This window comes from Patiria miniata, unplaced genomic scaffold, assembly GCF_015706575.1.
Source record: "Patiria miniata isolate m_02_andy unplaced genomic scaffold, ASM1570657v1 HiC_scaffold_2, whole genome shotgun sequence".
In the NCBI taxonomy this organism is placed as follows: Eukaryota; Metazoa; Echinodermata; class Asteroidea; order Valvatida; family Asterinidae; genus Patiria; species Patiria miniata.
Genome location: NW_024037058.1, coordinates 2,903,035 through 2,923,459, shown reverse-complemented (window position 1 = coordinate 2,923,459; position 20,425 = coordinate 2,903,035). Strand labels below are relative to the sequence as shown.

Here is a 20,425-nt window from a genome sequence, read left to right as displayed (position 1 = left end):
TTGGTTATTTAAAATTGCTCTTTTTTTGTTCCTTTTCAAATTCTCTTTTGATCACATTCTTATTCACTTTCTTCTTTGATTGCAATTATCAGTTGCACTCTTGGGAGGAATATTCCTCGACCACCATGATATATTTTTAATTTATCTTTTATGCACGATTGTTTAAATTTATCAATTAAACATGTGTAAGGCCACAATACTGGCTACAAAAAGTGAAACATGACAGATCTGAAGCAAAGATGAAAGCTGCATGCTGTTAGTTTTCTCTTAAAACTGTTGGAAGAAACATCCCTTGGGTGCAAAAACAAAACATTGAAAAGATATAAAGCCAAATATTTTTCACTGCAAGGCAGATTATAATGGTATTTTGGACAGTTAACGTAAGTTACATGGTGTCCACTTTCCACTTGTGCATTCTTCTGCAAGTATCAAACAAGGCAATTGTGGGCTTCTTGTAGTCTTGTCAAGGTATCCATTTCTTATTAAAATCAAATTGTGGAAAATAGCTTGAGGAAAGTAGATTTATTCAATAATAAATGGAAACCGTAACTAATGTTAAGTGAATGCCGTATCTAACGTTAAACTGGTGTGCCAAGATGTTTAAAGGAGGAAAAATAGCAAAACTATTTGGCAATACAATCATCTAAACTAACTGTTCTCGTCAAGTAATGTTAATGATATTATTGAGCTGCCTACAGTTTTGGAGAAAATAAAATTAAGTATTGTATCCTTACATATATACAAAAATGGCAAAATCTACTTACAACTGCAGGGTTAAGACACCAGAAATTCAGAGTCAGTGTCTGAGACTGGTCTGAAGCTGAAGGATGAAAAACAAAAAGCGATTAAACAAATTCATTCATTTACTCACACTACTAGTTTTATCCCAAAATCAAACAACTACAGCAATGTACCTGTAAAACATGTTTAAAAACTTCAAACTATGAGAATTGTAAATTTCACTAAGGTATGCCTTATCGGCCATTCACATATAGATAAAAAGCAAAAATATCAACAAAAAATATTCCTACCATTCCAAGAACAACACTGACAACTGACAGAAGTGTTTGAACAGCACTGTACTAGTCAACAACTCTCTGTTCCGAGTCACATTTTAATTTGTTTAAACTCTAAATCATGAAGAGAGGGGTGCACTTACATCTTCTTTTGCTTATCCAGCGATTATCCTGAGAAAAATGAAGACAAATGAAATATGTGATTTTTTAAAGCGATATGAACAAGTATTTAAGAAATGGTACAAATGTACAAGGTATTCACTATTGATGTCAGTTCTTATTAAGTACAAAGTGTTAAAGACTTGTCCAGCATCTTCTATAGCTCGTGCTCATAAGCATCCTACAGTCACACATAATAAGCTACATGTATAATAATCACAATGATTCTGCACAGTATGGTGTAGGGGTCATTTGTTCCAGTGATTTCTTGCGTGCCAATGCTCAATATATAAGTTTACACAACTTTGATCACAGTTTGATACATGTATAGCCAAGACTTGGGTATAGCATTATTCATTATTCTACATATTCCACTTACTGTCTTGTGGAATCGGTTACTTTTTGCTGCAGTCCTCACAATGGCCACCCTGTGAGGAAAACAAAATGTCATTTTCTTTAATTTTTTTTATCAAAACAGAATTTTTTTTTAAAAATCTTTAAGGCTTACTAAAAGGTTAGCAAAATTCTCTCCTACTTTACGAATGATTTCATGGACATGACTGTTTCTTTAACCAAGACCAGAGTCACTGTATGACTGCTTCTGTAGGCTTTTTCATACCTTCAACATGTTCAAAACCAATAGCCTGACCTTTTTGCCAATGCATTAAATCTTCCCACTTTTACAATGTTTTCATTGCTCTTTTTCTGTCATCCCCTATAGCCATTTGACATTTGTTTACAACATTGGGCGTTTGGGTCCGTGATGCCAACTTTGAAAAAATTAAGTGAATGTGTTTTGTGAAAATGCAATGTGAATGTTTTAAAGTGTTAACATACATGTAAACTGTTTAACCCTAACTCCCTAGTGTCTTTTACTAAGTACTGGACCTGACCAAGTCCGCCAAAATCCATCACTGACCCTGCTTGACATAATGCTTCAGGACCAGATCCACTGAAATCCACCACAAGACCATCACTACTATATATAGGGGGGAAGTTGATGAACTTGGTACTCATGGCTTGTCTACAAAAATCCCCAAAATGGGGGGATGGATTTTGATGGAGTTGGGAAGGTTAGGGTTGGGCCAAAGCTTAGTACACAACACGCCCGCATGCGGTGCATGCACGCGAGGCGCCATTGTATACTGCGTGCAAGTACGTTGGCCGCCTGTATCGCATGCAGGCTCGGCAACAACAAAGACTTGTTTTTAAGACTACTTCAACGAACAACGTTGTGCCGTGCGTGCGCAAGGCCTACCTGTACTAAACTCGACAGCGCTAACGAGGTAAAAATCAATGCATTTCTACAGTTTTCCTTCTCTTTTTCCAGTATTTTTTTAAGCCGGAAATAAGAACGGATTAAAAAAAACAAACGGAATTCCGGCTAAAACCGGAAAAGTGGCATCTCTGCTAAATACTCAAGATGTATAGAATCCACTGAGCTGATATTTTAACAGGTTAACTGTTATGCAACCTACTTACGATTTTGGGCAATTATAATGCTTCAAATAAAATAATACACAACATGCAAATGATCCTTTGTACCTTCAACACTTCCTTCCAGATTATACATGTATCTGTAGATGAGTAACACCGTGCCTTGTTATATTTGTGAATATTTCAATTTAATTGACGGGGCAATCGAGGTGATAAGGGCAATGTACAAGATTGGGGCAGTGTTCAGACAATCGATCCATACTCACTTGAAGTCTTTCATGTACTTCATCTCATCCTTGAAGAGAAACCCAAATATCAGGAAGAGCCCCTTTAATGTCATGCTAGCAATAGAGCTGAGGATCACACCGTTCTCTTGTTCCTTCTTTATAGGCTCGGCTTCTTCCACAATGGCTGCCAGGTGATGCTTTAAAGGGGAATGCAAGAAATGGTTAATGCTCCAAAAGTAGAGCTGGTTTTGGTTTCATTACACAAAACATCTTTACAACTTTTTGTTCTCATGATAAAAACTAAATTTCAGATTATCTTAGATGGAAAACTGTCCAAGTATACTGAGGGGCTTAGGTATTCTTTGCCACTCTGATCTGCAATATGAATCACAAACTTGTCTTGGGCCTCATTTTTAAGCTTAAGTTCACAAAATGTCATCGACTATTTTCCCATTAGCATCTGTACTACACTGTATCACATTGTACTTATTCCCTTGTAGATCAATAAAACTCCCCTATCTGGTTATACGCATTACAAGACCCTGAGAAGGTCCAAAACTTTGGATGGCCCCTTAGGCTAGTATAGGAACCTTATGTTTTGTTGGTGCTGGTCATTTTACCTGAAATGATGCCAGTGTATCCTTGGTGATACCCAACTCAGACAGGACTTTGACTATCTCTGCTCCTGACCACACATGCAATGCTCTCTCAAAGTCACGCTGTGTTAGTTTAGTGGAATGACTCTGCACCCACTCTAGCAACGCTGCACTCTGGGCCAAGTCAAAGGAAGAGAAAAACAACACTTGAATTTAGTCCAGGATCTTATTTCACAGAGCTGATTGCAAAATTAGTAGCAAAGTTTCCTTGATAACTAAGTTAACAACTTTGCATAAGGAGTTGAGGAATTTAAATAATCGGTTTTGCCCTTCACTGAAAAGATTTAAAAGCATTATATACTCAGTGCTATCTGAGAGATATCAGCACTAGTAAGCAGAAGGTCATGGGTTCGAGTCCCACCCCAGTAAACTTGTGAATTTCTCTATCAAGCTCTCAGACAGCACCAAGTATACAGTGCTTACAAAATTATATTGTTGAAGGGCAATATCCCCATGATTTTGAATTGTTTTTGAAAAAAAAATGTCCGAACAAATTTTCTAAGAATGTGATGTCCTTGAACGAATATTGTATTTCTTAGTATTAACAGGCAATGAATCTCTTTTTAAAAAAAGCGGTTTCAAAAGCTCACAACTTTGGAAATGCTAAAAAATGATCAATTCAATTTTAAAACTTAGTCTATAGAATGCCACACCCAAAATGCACGAGCACCCTCCAATTTGAAAGAACAGTGGGTGAACCAACACTGTCCTCAATATCTCACTTTGAGTGTGTTCGATTACTTCCCCCAGCTTACTCGCGCCTGGCTCCTTGCATGATGACAGACATGCGCAGTGGAGCTAAAAAAACGGACGGTTTCGGGTAAAGTTTCATGCAAGAGCTGAGTTGAACTTTGACATGACACTGAGGCTGCATCCGAATCAACTGTCTAGAGCTAGGTCTAGGTCCGCACCCATTGAAAATACGCGGGGACGGGCTGACAATAGACGTAGCTGTAGCTCTGGAAGCACACGGCCTGAGGCGCCCACCGGACGTCACGTTGGCAGCCATGTTTATTGCATGGCCTTATGGGATACTTACCCAACTAACCAGCTCGGCGAATCGGTTACTTGGGCCAGGCTCGAGTAAGCGCAAGAAGTCACGTGAGAGGTAAATCAAACGCAGTCACGCTTGCACGAGTAAGCGCGGGGGGAAGTAATCGAACGCACTATTTGTAATTCCACAAACCATGAAATCCAGTAGAGCAAGCTTCAGTGATTTGAATTACATTTTCCGCACTCACCCAACAAATACTTCAATTTTATATTTTATTGGGAAAAAACTTACCACTGTGTGCATGACTCTACAATGGTATTCTCTCCACTCCTGTTTAACTGAAACAAACAAGAAGCCATTCTTATTTTCACATAATTTTCATAGACATTTTCAGATGAACATTTCATAGACCATCATCCTAAGAGTGTCTACAAAAATTGACAAAGAGTGAGAATAACAATTTCTTAGTAAGAAAACATACTGTAACTGCAGATTTACTCAATAAGCTCCGTGCACAAATACCCCCTCAACGGTTAGAAAGGGAGAGTTGGGGGAGACCACTGGGAGAGACATTGAACACATTGTCGGCATTCACGCAATAAAATAACATGTGCGTACCATGGGACGTACCATGGGACCATACATGTATGTGCATGCGGTGTGTTTTTTCTTCTTCTACTTTGGATGATTTTAACCCACGAAAATTACGCTTTTATGGTTGTTTTTGCACCCATAACGCACATAGAGATACACCTTTATTATTATGTGGCTGCAAACAATTCAACAATCTGTACAGTGGATACTCCATAACTGAACATGGGTGGAGTTTTTGTTCAAAGTCTCATTTCCAAGTGAACAAATTTTCTATTGCTAGAAAATAGCAATTTAAAACCAAACTTTATTTTTCGTGATGAATTCGAAAAACATAGAAGAGAAGCTTTAATATCCACACATATACAAATAGGAAGCTGATTCCATGTGATGTGTCAGCATACCAAAGAAGTACAATAAGAATTCAGAGATGGTTGCATTGTATTGTATAGGTGCAACAACTAAAGAGATATTAGAAACGTTAAGGGCACTGCCTGCTGTCATATACATGTGTGATGTGAGGTCTCCATTCTATGTTTTTGCCAAGCACATTTTGTTCTTTGATATGCAGCTCCATGAGCATAAAGAGGTTTCACAAGCGAACGGATACGGTAAGTGAACCAGATACATGTAGGTCATCAATTTGTGTGGTCTTGTGACGTCATACTCAACTTGCTATCCGTTATGCACAGATATGTCGCGCACTTTGGGTCAGTTGAAACGACATAGTAAATAAGGGGAGTCAGGTTGGGTAGCAGTACTTTCCTCGCCTTCCACCGCTGTGACCTGGGTTTGAATCCCGCCTGGGCCAATATGTGGATTGGGTTTTCAGTCCCTACTTGACTCTGTGGGTTTTCCCCAGAATATTCTTCTGGGCTTTTCCTCCCACCTCTAAAACAGTCACAACTTCTCGTTGACTTCTCTCCATAGGTTTCTTCAGGCTTGCGAGCTACAGTGCCTAGGGCGCTTTTGAGGAATCTTTGGTTTCATTACCAGAAATTATTAATAATAATAATAATAATTATATCACCATCTTTCTGATTATTTAATCATGTATGATTTGACTAGCTGCAGATACGAGGCTTTCATTGGAGGCAGTCATTTTGGATTGGTGCTTTGGTCCAAACAACTAAGCACATACGTATGCATACACAATGCAAAACAACGGAATGGTCCATAAAAGATACAGATAGCTAAACCTATGAGGTCACTATCCACTTGGATAGGAAGCCTCTGTAACTGTTGCTGTTGCCTACTCACTATGGTTATCTAGCTCAGCTACTGTCTCTTCTAGCTGGTCAGCAGTCACACTGCAGCTAGCAGCATCTCTCGCTGAGTCCTCGATATTATGGGCCTCGTCTAAGACAACAATCTGATTCTTCATGTTAATATCCATCTAGGGAATAAGGAACATGATATAGGTCAATTATGGGCAATCCTGAAGATACCAAGTATTCAAGTTTTCGGGAGCACAGATAAGTTTCACTGCTGCAATAACATGCAAGTGAAACTGCCATGTACTTTTTATTGATTGTCGCCAGGCTCTTTTCCCACTTTTCCCCCGGCCTCTGTTACATCTGACATCTATGATTTTACATGAACAGTATCAGTGCAAGATATTTGCTTTGATCTCTGAACATCAGAGGGTTTCTTGACATACCGTCATTCGGATCATTGGATCAATCAGGTAGTTGTATGGACAGAAGATGATGTCTGCTTCATCTTTGAGAGAACGCACTGCAAAATATGGACACGCCTGCAAGAAAACAATCCACAAATTAAACTTGAAAAGAAAATACATTTCAAGGTCTTTTTAAGTAACATTTTCTGCTCAACAAGCCCAAGAAATAGAGCCTCTGCCACTGCCGTGCAGCCTGATATACCTTGATTTTCTTGCCTAGTGAGACCAGGTCTTCAATATCCCACGCCTCAGTCAGACCACGGTCCCTGAGCTGCCACTGGTTCTTCATCTTGTGGGCTCCGTTGTAGTATCTACAGGAACGACCCTACAGGTAAAGAAACTAATATGCTGAGAAAAAGTGTGGGCAAATAATTCAGGTCACAAGTAACAAGGGATGAACAATGACAAAGGAATGCCTTAATCACAAATCACTTGAATGACTTGTGACTTGGACTGAAACTGGATGACATGTGATTGACTTGTGGCAACTTGGCTACAACTCTGAAAAGGCTGCCACTGCAATGGTTTAGAAAAATTCTGAATTTTTGTGATATGTTGGAGGTTTGGGGAAGAAAAAGTGAGACAAAACAAATGGACAGTAACATTAAGAATTTCTCTTAACGATATACAAAAAAGCGTCAAATTGTTTTTATATGTAGTCTCACAGCAAAAAGATGGTAATTTCTTTAAAACATATATTTTTGTAAAAAAAACCCGGTAATTCTGAAACTAGGAGCATACTAAACTCGGCTTACATTTCGTCCATCCAGCAATTCTTTGCAGCCATCGTTTTTATTGAAACTCCTTGATACATCTGGGTGGACGCATGTATACTCCCTACTACCAAGTATGCACATGCTAAGATAGTCAAGAACAAACAAAAAGAAACATTCATGATTGCTCATGTATAATTTCTAAACTGTAAGTCTTAAAAAAAAAAAATAATATGAAAGGAATGACGGTTCAGCAATTACATTTCAGACACTGCATATTAATTTAAAAGAATGGATGAAATTTACTACCTTCTCAAAATCATTATTACTTCAGATGACCAAACAAATTTTAAGCATGAAACCCGAGTTTCTGGAAAATTGGAAATGATCTGAGTCGTCATGATACATTTTCAGGATTGAAATCACTACTTACGGAACGTCCTTGTAGGCTGTTCTGCCGAGTTCTCTCACAATCTGAGCAATCTGCTTGTGAGTTCGTGTGCCGAAGTAAATCTTAGGGATTCTGCGAAATGTGTGACAATTAATACAAAAGTCCGTTCAGTTAAACACAAATGTTCAGTTACACCCCGAAGCATAATAAATGCCTGCCAGGAGTCCCGAAGTTAATACTCAGCAACTATGACTTAAGTTCTACAAAGTAACGAAGAACAGTAAAAACAGGAAAAAAAGAAACGTGAACTGTTCCTCAGAGCAAAAATGTTTACTTACACAAAGCACACATCACAGTAAGCAAAATGCAAGTTGATTTGAAACCAGTATAATTCTAAATTTCCAACAGATGATTTCTATTTGACTTACTTTCTACATTTGTAGGTATCTTTCTGCTTGCCTTCTAGGTCCTTGACCTTTGAAGAATGACAGGGACACGGACAAGACGACTTTGCAGAATCCTCACTGACTGTGGCGAAAAATCATTTTTGATTGTATAATATAACCCCATGGTTTGAGGGAAGAAGTAGAAGGCAATCATTTCAGAAAACATCAAGGTACCAGTAATGTTGTAATAATCTCAAAATAAAATCATGTTGCATTAGTTTGTAAATCATGAACAAGATTATGAACTACTGTAGTAGGCCTCACTTGTGATGAAGCTTGATAATGGATATTAGCTGAATTCAAGATGGCGCACAGAGGTCTTTAATCTCATTGATTTCCAGCTTCATTGACTGGTTGGAAGTCAAACTGACTTTCAGCTACTAGACCCAAGGTTTATCTCTACACAGGGTCTTTGTGTTTTTGTACTGAATCCCATGTAGGTTTCTGTATGGTTCAGTAGGCATGGTAGGGCCTTCATACCTTCCCTCCTTCCTTACAAGTGCAGACTTCATGGCTGAAGATAATTGCACTTCCAGAAACACCGGGGCGAACCCCTTCTCTTAGCGACAAGTGTTTCTGGGTTCTTTAACGTGCATTATAGAACACACGGGACCTACGGCTTTACGTCCCATCCGAAAGACAAAGCAATAATGGTTAAGTGCCTTGCTTAAGGGCACAAGTGTCCGGCGGGCTCTAACCCAGGCCACTGTTGCCTCTGAAACACCAGAGCATGAGTCCGGTGTTCTTAACTGCTAGGCCATGACACTCCACCTACAACATCTGCCTGTTACCACTTGTTTTCTTTTAAAAAAAACATGAGTGACGTAACCCTTGACATGAGTACCTGATTCTGTCTTGAGTTTCATCTGCCAGTGAGCTTGTGTGTGAGGGTTGGTCTTAGCATCAGGGGGACTCTCATCCGCAGGATCTTCAAAGACAACGCCCTTGGTACCTTTGCTCTTCTTACATACTCCCTGTAGCACACATTGAGTCAATATATCAATCAGACAAGGAGTCAGGTTGGTGCAGTCATACTTTCCTGGTTTCTTTCTCTATAATCCAGTTTTAAATCCACAGATGGCAGTGTTTTTTTTTGTTCCAGGGCCTGAAAAATTTGGCATAATCACAATACACCATACATACCATAACGTCGCAACACCACACACGTGATACGTATGTCCATGAACGTACAATACAAACATTTGTGTATCGTGCTAGCATGGCAACCCCCATTGGGCAGGCACGCACAATTATCCAAGACTCGCGTACCAGTACACTTAGCTTTTAAATTAAACAAATTTTTTTTATGACTATCAAACAACGTTTAATGAATTTTCCTACTGGCTGAATGACAACATTTGGCAGGTTTTTTTTCCTCTCCATGCACACAATACATGTATTTATTGTTTTGGCCTGCGAATAGATGACATGTGCGAGATTTCTTCCCTAATCACGAAGAAGCCCAAATTCCGGATATAGCTGTAAAACTGCCATCCTTGTGAATCCCATTCAACTTGTGGACTGAGTTTATGTGCCTGATTCCATGGGTTTTCCTTATATATCATTCCAGGTTCTTCTTCCAATGTTTGTTTTGCCGATTGCTAAGTCTCCTTTAAGGAACCGTCGTTTTCATTCCCAAGAAAGGATTAAAATAATATAAACAGAATTTAGTGCTGGTAAATACAAATGCAAAATAAATGACTTCAAACTTGTCTAGAAATGACATCACATTGATGCACAATTACACTCTGCAAACAAAATACCTTAATTTACAATATACTAAAATTACCAATAAACTGTGGCCATTTTGTTGTTCTCTCTTTGTTTTGTTTTTATGTATGTATCACTAATCAAAAAAGCGTTCTCAAACTTGCATTTTAAATGTGTGTGGAAGACTTTTTTTCATTGTAATAGCGCCATCTTGTGGTTGCGCATAAGGGTCAGAATGGTACATGTACATGTAGTGAATGTATAGTGATTGACATACCCCGCTAGCTCCTGGTGTTCGATATCTCTTCTTGCTTGGCTGAAAATCAGTATCATCATCATCATCTATCACTATAACTTCAGTTTTTGAAGTGCTTGGAGCTTTTTCTAAAAAACAAACCAACAATAAAAAATTAAGCAAATTAATTCATAGACCATAGTATATACATGTAATCCCCACGTAAGCTGCAAGAACATAGGAAATGTTGAAAACAAATTCAAAATCAAGTATTAAAACTCACGACTCAATCCCGACAAATATCAATTTTCCACGAAAAAAATGACTTTCTTAAAGGGAATATACAACATTTGCAAACATCGAAAAACAAAACTACCAAGTTTTTGCGAAATACCTTAATAGGATGTTGGTAAATGACAGTCTAAAGCATCCTGTAAAATTATGGCACCTGGTATACTGTCATTTTCAAGAAAAGTGGTATTTTTGTATCAATTTCCAACGCTGATCGGCCGATCAGCGTTGGAAACAACTGGCTTTTTTTTCAAATACCGGCCCCAATTGACCATTGCACTTGTTTGCAATCGATTACAAACCTATGAACGGGTACGAGCCAGCTAGAGTGGTTCCCTGACCTTACAATTCCCCAATGTATGTAAACTGCTCTGTTTCTTCTTATATGGAGTCAGGGAACCAGACTACAGGAAAATGATCGTTTTTCTTGGTTTTTATAGCATTTTCAAACCCAAAACCTTCAAAAAGTCAGTGCATCTATATTTGCTTTATATTTCCAACCCCCCAATTCCATCCATTTCTGAAAATTACAGCAAAAGCAAATGATGTATATTCCCTTTAAAACTGTTTTGTTGATACCCTAAATTTAACACTTTGTAATGAATAGTATGAAATGCTAAAGGAGAAAAAGTTGCTTGTCTGGACAATAGTTCCACGATTGCTTTTAAGTATTTGGGTTCCTGCAACTTTAATAGGACAAGATAATCCCATGACTTTTTTATTACCAAATTACGAAAATCCATGACCTAGTTCATCAAAATGCAGATCAAAACTGTGAAACTTGTTCTGTGCAAAGTACTTAACCGAAACAGAAAAACATGGAAATAAAAATTGGAAATCAAAAATGCTTGTATCAACGAAATTTGTCGCGTTTTGTCAGGTATAAAAATCAGATTTCCGATGCTAAATTATGAATACACAAAAGAAAATTTGTAAAAAAATTGGTCTTATAAAAAAACATGACTTTTCAATGATACACAATGATATAGGTCATAGGTCATTCAGGATAATTGAACGCGCATCGAAGCCGCTTTTACGCACAGGTTACCGGGCGCACAAGGCTTGTTAATTATGAGCAGAACGGGCGTTCGCATGACATGGCGTAACATCGCGTAACATCACGTCAGCGATTCTATCTCAAATGACCTTTGACCTAGACTATTACCGAACTGGCTTATTGAAAACAAAATTCAATGGCATTTTCCAGGACACGGGAACCCTGGTATTAAGAGCATGCATTGTAGACTATGGCATGGATAACCTATGCAATAGTCGCCTATGCGTGCATGTATTTTACACCCTAGGTGGAATCCTCCCGTGCGCACGTCATAAAAAGCAAAACTAACAGCATACACATGATGGTGATTGGACCAGTAAGAATTCAGCTCACGCTCATGAATATGTATGAGGTAAACATATAGTAATAAATACTTAAGCACTGTCACCTTGACTGCAACAACTACCGTTTGAGTTCGCGGGTTGGCAAGTTCCATTGTTGCTGGACGGGTGTGCTGCAGCTGGAGCAGACTCATTCTCAACAGGGGGTGAAGTAATTGTACACGGTTTGGCTGACTGTTGAGGTGATGTCTTGCTACAATCACAAGTACAGACAAAACTCCCTTGGCACTCTGAATAATACAAAAAAATGGAGTGTTTGATTGAATGCTTCTACATGTAAACTGTAATGATACCAAAAGGTCTAAATCATCACAAGGCTTATAGGGGACAATTTAAGCCTGAAGTGAGGTTTTGCGGTGACACCATGTGGAAGAATCTCTTTTAAGAAGATGTGTTGGTCTGATAAGAACCGGTTGGTTGTGAAACTCGACGTTCTGAAGAGTATGCTGTGATTGCATGTTGTTTTCTCCTGAAGACGATCAGAGCATACTGATCGGAAGATTGAATTTCACAACCAACTGGTTCTTTTCAGAATCACACATCTTCTCAAAAAAGATTCTTCCACATGATGTTATCGAAACCCTCACTACTTTACACTACCTGCCTACAAAGTTTCAAATCTAATTTAATTTAAGCTCAGTAGTGCCCTGAAGTTACATGTAACATGTAAAATGCCATCAGATGTTTTGATTGGAAACTGTCATTTCTATTTTGACTCGTAATTTTGAAGAGTGATGCTAATTCTGTGGGATGTGTGACATTTTTGTGGGGAGAAGTATTTCACAAAGTCAGAAATTCATTGCTTGGTCTTAAACCATGGCTATTTGTGACAAAAGTTGCATTTTATCGCAATAACTTTGCTCTCTTTAGTAGATTACTTCAGGCAGAGTAATTTTATCCAATGTTTTCACAATTTTCACAGTTGTACAAAGCATACGGTGGAAGGGGGGTCGAAGAGGCCCAGTGCGACTCTAAAAGGTGTTTTAAAATATTGATATTTCTAATATAAAAACAAAACAGGAAAATAATCAGTTGAGAAAAAATACTGAAAAAAAATTGGCATTAAAAGGACTTTTTTTTTTAGTAAACTAGAAATGCAACCTGACTTTCTAATCATGTCATTGTTTTTATCAAGGATTTATACATGTGCTGCTCCTAATCTGGTTTGTAAGTGCGACGTCTTTTCAACATAAACTGCGCCCACTACACACAGAGCAGCATTGGAACTTGGCGGTGCGTTCTCAAAGAGCTTTATGCATGTTCTGGCAATGCACGTGCGTTGACGCATACACTTACTTTATAGTACAAAGGGTTACATGAACATGTTGGTACAAGACCGTGACAATGTTGAAAACTCTGGACAACCCATGACTTGCCACAATATTTTAGATTAATGTGATTTTTTTCCCTTCCTTCTATCCGGTGCTACAGTCAGCATAAAGGACTTACCGTTTTGCTCAAAAATACCTGCCTCAATGTCTTCTTCGTTGCGTTTTTCTGTGAATGAAAACAAAAACACAAGTCAGTGGTCAGTGGGGGGCCATATGCATTTTTGGGTAAACTCTTTGAAACTCTCTGGATCACTTATGGATACCTCAACAAGTTCAAAACCACTTGATGACTATTTTTCTGACCCTTTATTGGCGAGACTATGACATTAAAAATTTGGGGATGTGCGCACAAAAAACAATTCTGATAATTACACTTTTCTTTTTCGCATTTGGACAGCTCACCCAAGTGCTACATCACGAAAACAAAAATCCAGAATTTTGCCTCTTTTGGGGGTGGGGCCCAAACGGTGTTAACAGAAAATCTAGCTGTAACAATAGTCATGACAAGAGTCACTGTGAGTGACTAGAAACAATGCCATTAGGTTTGACTTACTATATTCATTCTGTTGCCATGCCAGACAGGAACACAGCAGAGCCAAGCTTTTACCGCTGCCTGTCGGACTTTCTAACAAACTGTTCTGTCGTCGTTCAATCCCCTTGATGATCTGGAAAAGAAAGGGGTTATCTTTTCATTTTAAAAGTAAAACAAGAGAGTGATGTGACAATTCGTTTTATTGGCAACTTCTCAAAAAGCTTGTTTTCCTTGCCAAACACATTAATAAATTTGAACCTTATTCCAATTATTTTTAGCCTTTATTGTACATTTGCAGGATGCTTATTATGAGAGCAAACATAGTTTAACATTTGAAGAAAATGGCAAACATTTTGAAATTTAGACTTCAAAATTGAAGACATAGTACTTGGAACAACTTTGTTTAAGAATAAAATTGAAGATTCTCTTTTTTCAGACTCTTTACTGATATAATCAACAACTTTCAATTGTCAAATTTTGATTAAGTTGATTTAATATAAGTTATGTTTCCATAACAGGGCCAGCAAGACCGATCGCATTTTGCGCTTTTAAATGTTTCCATTACCATTGCTTATCATGCAAGCTAAAGTGCAGCCTACTCATGATAGCCACGGAAGGACACATCACGTGTGCACACTGATTCACTTAACCTGTGTGAGTACACACATAATTGTTCTGTAACTGTTGGGACTACACACGAGTTGTTCCATGGTACTATGGGGAAAGAAGATGCTGTGGGGACAGCAGAAAGTCCCCATCACTCGGTCCAAATTGGCCTAACAATAAAAAATTTAAATAACAGATTTTATTTGTGGGGTACCTCGAACAAAGGACGGGTACCCAACAAGTGGTCCCTGGTAAGGGCGGACGGACATACGGACGGACGCCGTAGGCGATGACAATACCCCTCGAGCCTCTCGGCTGAGGGGTAAAAAAAGGTCCCCATAACGCAGTGACGGCCCGTCCAACAGTACATTTTTTCTTCATGAATGTGCACAAACCCATGGGATCTTTTGGTCAAAGAAATTCACCTCAAATTTGACAGAGAAGAGATGTACCAAGTCCATATTTAACTATGTGTAGCTTAGTTCACCTTATGCCATGGTCTGTGTGTGCATACATGTACAGTACATGTGTATCCATCACCACTCACCATAGACATCATTGAGAGCTGTGTTGGGTAAGCCTTGCATGGGAACTCCACCTTCACCCCACCGATGGTGTAAGAGGTTCCTGGGACCACTCCCCCTCCTGTTGCCATGGTGATCTATGTAAAGCAGCTGCCTACAAATAAGTAAACAAGATACAAAATACAACATTAGCTTGAGGGGAACTCATGCCAGGTTACTGGCTCCGAGGTATTGGCTGGTTTGACTACCTCCCAGTGTGAAGTGGAGACTTAGGTTGTGCTCGAAACTAGCATCCAGGGCGATAAACACATCTCTAGTCAGCATGTGCCCACAAAATGTCCAAAACCTTGACGAGCTCCAGGAAAGAGGTTTGGACGTGGCCTTTTCCCCATTGCTTCTTCAACTTTTTCAACTTTGCACACATGAGGCAGTCACGGCACTCCATCGATTTCCATTCCCAGCCAGTCCCCTGGTGTCACCCCATCATTTGTTGACCAGACAGAGGTCCCTCTCCACAGTCAGTCATCTGTCATCCTGTCTTTGTCAGGTTTGCCTGAATGCAATGCAAGACGTTGTTTGCAGGTCTTGATGGGAAATGATCAGCATCAGTTCATGGCCCAGGCAGTGGAGATGTAAAGTGAGGTGATGGATGGCACAGAGAGCTGCTTGGAATTCTCCTTGCTCATCATTCAAACAAAGTCATTCCATCCGATGCCAAGAAACCTACAAAGGGCTCTTGTGTCAAGATCATCCAGCTCTTTCTCTTGGCTCGTCTAAGTTGCCAGGTTTCACAGTTGCAAGAAAATTTGATGAGCATGTTCGAGTTGTCAAATCTAGGAGACATCTCCTTGCTGTTCCAGATTTTCCTGAGCCAGTTAAAGTCCACTGATGCTTTGCAAGTCTGTCAAGTTTAGTTCATTGACAGGGTTTCTGTTGTTAATGGAACCATTGAAGTCACTGAAGTTCTCTACTACTTCAACTCGTTTTTAGTCAATGAAGACATCCCTTAGTATTTGCTGCTCACCATTCTGTAAGATTGTCGGTCTTTTTAGCATTGACAACAAGCCCAATGCTATTGGCTTGGTTGTTGGTGGCATCTACAAGGAGCTGGAGATCTGAGTGCTTCTCGCTATTCATCTTGATCACCTGCAAAGTCCAGAGCTGAGGCTATTTCTTCCCAAGTCAACGTATACCTTTTTGTTGCATTGTATATCGGTCAAGCTCCCTTTTGATAATGATGGAACATTTCCCAGGGTGAGGAACTCAGGGTGAGATACTAATGTGCCAGGTAGCTACAACTACCGGTAATATGCTGTGTGTAAACCTTCTCTCTGACTTTAATGCATGAGGTTGTCAGGTTCTGTCCACCGTATGCAATTTGGGACAGGGCCGTCATCATCCACCACAGATCAAGGCTGAGACTGAGATGGTCTCTTCTCCAGCTTGGCGGTAGACGATATGTCCACAGGGGCCACACACTGCCCCATGGTTTACTAATGATGAGGATGTCGTAAAGATACATGTATATACATGTAGAGCTTGCTCCTATTTCACAAAGAGAGGAAATGGGTCTATCCTTGTCTGATGCAAGTAACTCGTCTTGAACCAATCAAAGTAGCAATTTGCAGTTCTCACATCTGAGATGTTGCTGAGGGAGGTAGTCAAAATCAGCCAATACAAAGGTACATTGTACATGTAACAATCATTCTGCAATTCTTCCCCTCAAGCTATGTTGTATTTGTTTTATATAGCCAATCATACATGTTATATGCAAATAACTTCATTCAAGATGTTTTCATTAACACATTTTTTAAATTTCTAGAATACAAAGTTAACAGTGTAATTCATCTAATAATGTTGAATTTAACAACCAGACAAGACCACAACTGTTGCAAAGTTGGGAGTCTAGGAGCAAAAACATGATGTTTTATTATTCATATCTGGCTTCCAGAGGTAAAAATAAATCAGTGTATTGTATGCTTCCACAATGACTGCAATATTATGTCAGTGAAAGTACCCAGATGACTGCAATATTGTTTTTGATATTGTCCTCATCCGGGGCATTTTTGTTGGTTCCCGCACAATCAAGAGCGTAGAAACTCACAGTGTCAACCAGTCAAGCAAAGCGCACTGTAGGCCTACTATCGCACACGGACACAGTGCGCATATATACGCGCACTGTTGTCAACACCACAATGGCAGTTTCAAGCAGTGTGAAAGTTGCTTCGGTAAGTGAAGAATAAAGACAGTTTCCTGAAATATATTTCTTGCGGATCAAGTCAGCCTGATATAAATTAAAACAATATTGGATGGCTTTTTTTGTGGGATACAATGTATTGCACTCGCAAGAACAATATGGCACTCATCTTTGACTCGTGCAAAATTGTTATAGCGCGTGCAATATATTCTTGTATCCCCTCAAAGCCATACAATATTGTATCAGCCAGAATGACTACCCAGTGACTGAGAGTATATGTGTGCATTGCACATGAGGAAGACACTACTTTTAATTCAATAGTGAACATTGGCCTCTTAATTATATTTAGTTAATTAATGGCATGCAGTATACTTCTGTGGTGATTTAATTACTTCTTTCATCTTCTATGAGGCTCTGGAGATAATGTTTCTACTTAACTCTACCATGACAACCCAATTCTAGCCATGTATGTAACCTGCATGTTAGGAGAATTGGCAGTCCCTGAGATATTTCATGTTTCAACTACGTAAATTAATTAGGTCTTTCAAAAACAGCACGTACAAAATGACATTACGATTGAAATATCTTTCAATAAATAAAACCAATGCTTTGCAGAAATCCCCAAGCCCAACAACGTGGACAGCCTTTGTTGAAGCTGTTCTCTTTCGGATAATCATGTTCAACGTTCAACAAGGGACGTGGAGGGGAAGCTGCTTACATGCTTGTGCAAAACTATGAAGAGCGACCGGTGTGGAACAACATGGCCAATCAGGAACTTGCAAACTCCCTGACAAGCCTTGAAAAGAAACTAAGTGACAGGTAAACTACTATATTCTTCGGGAGAATATAATAATTTACCTATCACTTAGTATTTCTTTGTGTGCAGTATCATGGTGCTCATGCACTGCAGGCTAAAATCAGGCTGCTTGCTGATGGCACATAACGACACATCTTGCCAAAGTTTGTTTGGAGTTTTTCTGACCACATGCCTGAAAAAATCGTGAGTATGATATCAATGAACCTCAAGATACAATCTGCTGTCATAAACTAATAGGTATGTACTTTTAATCCTGTCTTTTTTATTTGACTGCAGCAATATTAAATTTAATATTTTATAACTGTAACTATAAAAATTGTTAAAGTATGATATAAACAATATCTTTCATTAAGTTTAACACTTTTGAACTGTTTTCTTTAAGTATTGCAGTTTTGTGTGTAAGAATATAAACCAAATTTTATGAGTCTGTGATGTCTGATTTGGCAGCAATGTATTGCTTATAATTAAGGCCTCGTCCCCATATTCACTATTTTTTTGCAGAGACTTGGCGTCCTTTCCGAACAGTCCGTCACCGTCAAGGGGGGGGGGTATATTTCGTGGACCCACCAACCGTACGCTTTTGTCATCTCAATAATTGATGTGCTGCATAAACACGAGCATCCTAAAACTCATGAATACCGACAGAGCATACACAGACTAGACGTTCCGTTTCTAAATCAGTTAGGGCTTTTCACTGGAATATCAAATTTAAGTCTGTTTCAATTGAAGGATCAATTTCTGTTGCGACTGAATTTGAATGCACGTTGAGATCAACATTCAATTAGCTAAAAACCCCAATCAATTTAACATTTGAAGCATGTGATTTCACATTTTAATCATGCAATTTTAACAACAGAGCATTCAAATTAAAATTGCACAAACGAGCATCCAAATTCGCTGGAGCTTCCAGCTGTGTATTAAATTTGGTCATTCAAATTCACCATTAAGCAGGCATTTGTGAAAAGTAAGCAAATGAATTCGAAATAGGTTTATGTCAATCCGTTGTTTGTTCGAATTAGATGGAGTACCTTTGTTCTAATTTGGAAGTATGGATATAAAAACCTGTCTCCAACAAGATTCTGCCAATACTCTGATCACCGTGCACACTGTTAGCTTGAAGCACTAGAAATATCAACATGGCAGCTCATGGGCGTTACATGAGAATTTCAAATGTAGACCGTGGTCGTTTGATCGAAGCTTTCGATGGCAATGCCCAAGACTATCTTGAACTTGCAGACAATCTTGGCATAAACAGATCAATAGCCAGGTCAATTATAGCAACGTATCTGAGATCTGGCAGACGGGAAAACCTGCCAAGAGGAGGAGCCAGAAACACAAAAATGGACGATGACATGAGAGTTCATCTTCAAGAGATCATTGAGAACAACCCACTTCTGACCCTTGAACAGATGAAGAGAAGTTTAAGGGAAAGCCTGCCGGAAAAACCTGAAGTCTCCACCAGCACTATAGCTAGGGCACTGGACGAAATGCTACTGACACTAAAGCTGGCAGAAGATGTACCGGATGCAAGGAACTCCCGGATGCAAGGAACTCCCGGATGCAAGGAACTCCACGTAGAGTATGCCCAGTGGTTCTTGCATGAGGGAGTCCTCAGCCACTGCATCTATAGATGAAACAGGTTACAATATCTGGACTAGACGATCTCAAGGCAGAGCTTCAAGACGGATACCCGCAAGATGAGTGGTACACGGACACAGGGGCCAAAACTGCAATGTGACCTTTGCCATTTCTGGTGAGGTTGGCCTTGTACATCATCAAATCTCATTCGAGACTGTAACACGGGAGCACTTTGAAGGATTCCTAGCTGCTATCGTTCCAGAATGCGGTGATCTATTTCCAGGAGATGAAGAGATACACTTCATCTATGACAACGCCAGGCCCCATGTAAATGCCCAACTGCCGGTAGGAACCAATCCACTGATTCAGTTAAAACGCCTTCCTCCATACTCGCCATTTCTAAACAGTACTGAAATGGCACATTCTGCCTTCAAGGCTGCAGTGAAGAGAATGCTTGCACTTCCCGAATGGCAAAGACGCGTTGGAGATACCCCTGCAGCCCATCGAGCGGGGATGAACATGCATCAGTGGAGATGTGACGTCCTACAAGAGGTTGCCGTCACAAACCTGGATGCCATCACCCCAGTGAAGTGTGCACAGTGGTACAACCATTGCCAGACCTACATGTTCAGATGCTTGGCACGGCAAGAGATTGATGGCCAACAGACAAGCAGGAGACAGTATCCTCATCATTCCAAAATAAAGAGACAAAATGGGACTCTAAGATGATTAAACATCTAAAAAGTTAAAGAGATATAAACAAATATAACCAAGATCACAATTGAAAACAGAAGATCAAAAACCCAAAGATAAGAATTAAGAACATATATAGATTTATGTGAACACGATAAAAAGAAGGCCAGGGAAAACATCACTTAAGTTTACTGTTGCCTAT

General features: G+C 39.3%; 1 protein-coding gene across 1 annotated transcript in view; it reads right to left on the bottom strand.

The window, feature by feature from the left end:
* The window catches only part of LOC119726834 (Fanconi anemia group J protein homolog), a 65,459-nt gene extending 49,384 nt beyond the window's left edge, over positions 1 to 16,075 (bottom strand). The window contains exons 1-20 of the mRNA XM_038198690.1: positions 15,963 to 16,075; positions 15,666 to 15,804; positions 14,962 to 15,075; positions 13,830 to 13,941; positions 13,395 to 13,442; positions 11,993 to 12,175; positions 10,299 to 10,405; positions 9,156 to 9,285; positions 8,294 to 8,393; positions 7,908 to 7,997; positions 7,517 to 7,619; positions 6,964 to 7,086; positions 6,741 to 6,836; positions 6,341 to 6,476; positions 4,781 to 4,827; positions 3,460 to 3,609; positions 2,879 to 3,036; positions 1,555 to 1,603; positions 1,160 to 1,187; positions 765 to 820 (exon numbers count right to left, since the gene is read on the bottom strand). Of these exons, the coding sequence (XP_038054618.1) occupies positions 765 to 820; positions 1,160 to 1,187; positions 1,555 to 1,603; positions 2,879 to 3,036; positions 3,460 to 3,609; positions 4,781 to 4,827; positions 6,341 to 6,476; positions 6,741 to 6,836; positions 6,964 to 7,086; positions 7,517 to 7,619; positions 7,908 to 7,997; positions 8,294 to 8,393; positions 9,156 to 9,285; positions 10,299 to 10,405; positions 11,993 to 12,175; positions 13,395 to 13,442; positions 13,830 to 13,941; positions 14,962 to 15,075; positions 15,666 to 15,804; positions 15,963 to 16,075 (2,082 nt within the window). The remainder of the gene's footprint in view (positions 1 to 764; positions 821 to 1,159; positions 1,188 to 1,554; positions 1,604 to 2,878; positions 3,037 to 3,459; positions 3,610 to 4,780; positions 4,828 to 6,340; positions 6,477 to 6,740; positions 6,837 to 6,963; positions 7,087 to 7,516; positions 7,620 to 7,907; positions 7,998 to 8,293; positions 8,394 to 9,155; positions 9,286 to 10,298; positions 10,406 to 11,992; positions 12,176 to 13,394; positions 13,443 to 13,829; positions 13,942 to 14,961; positions 15,076 to 15,665; positions 15,805 to 15,962) is intronic.
* Between the last annotated feature and the right edge of the window lie 4,350 nt (positions 16,076 to 20,425).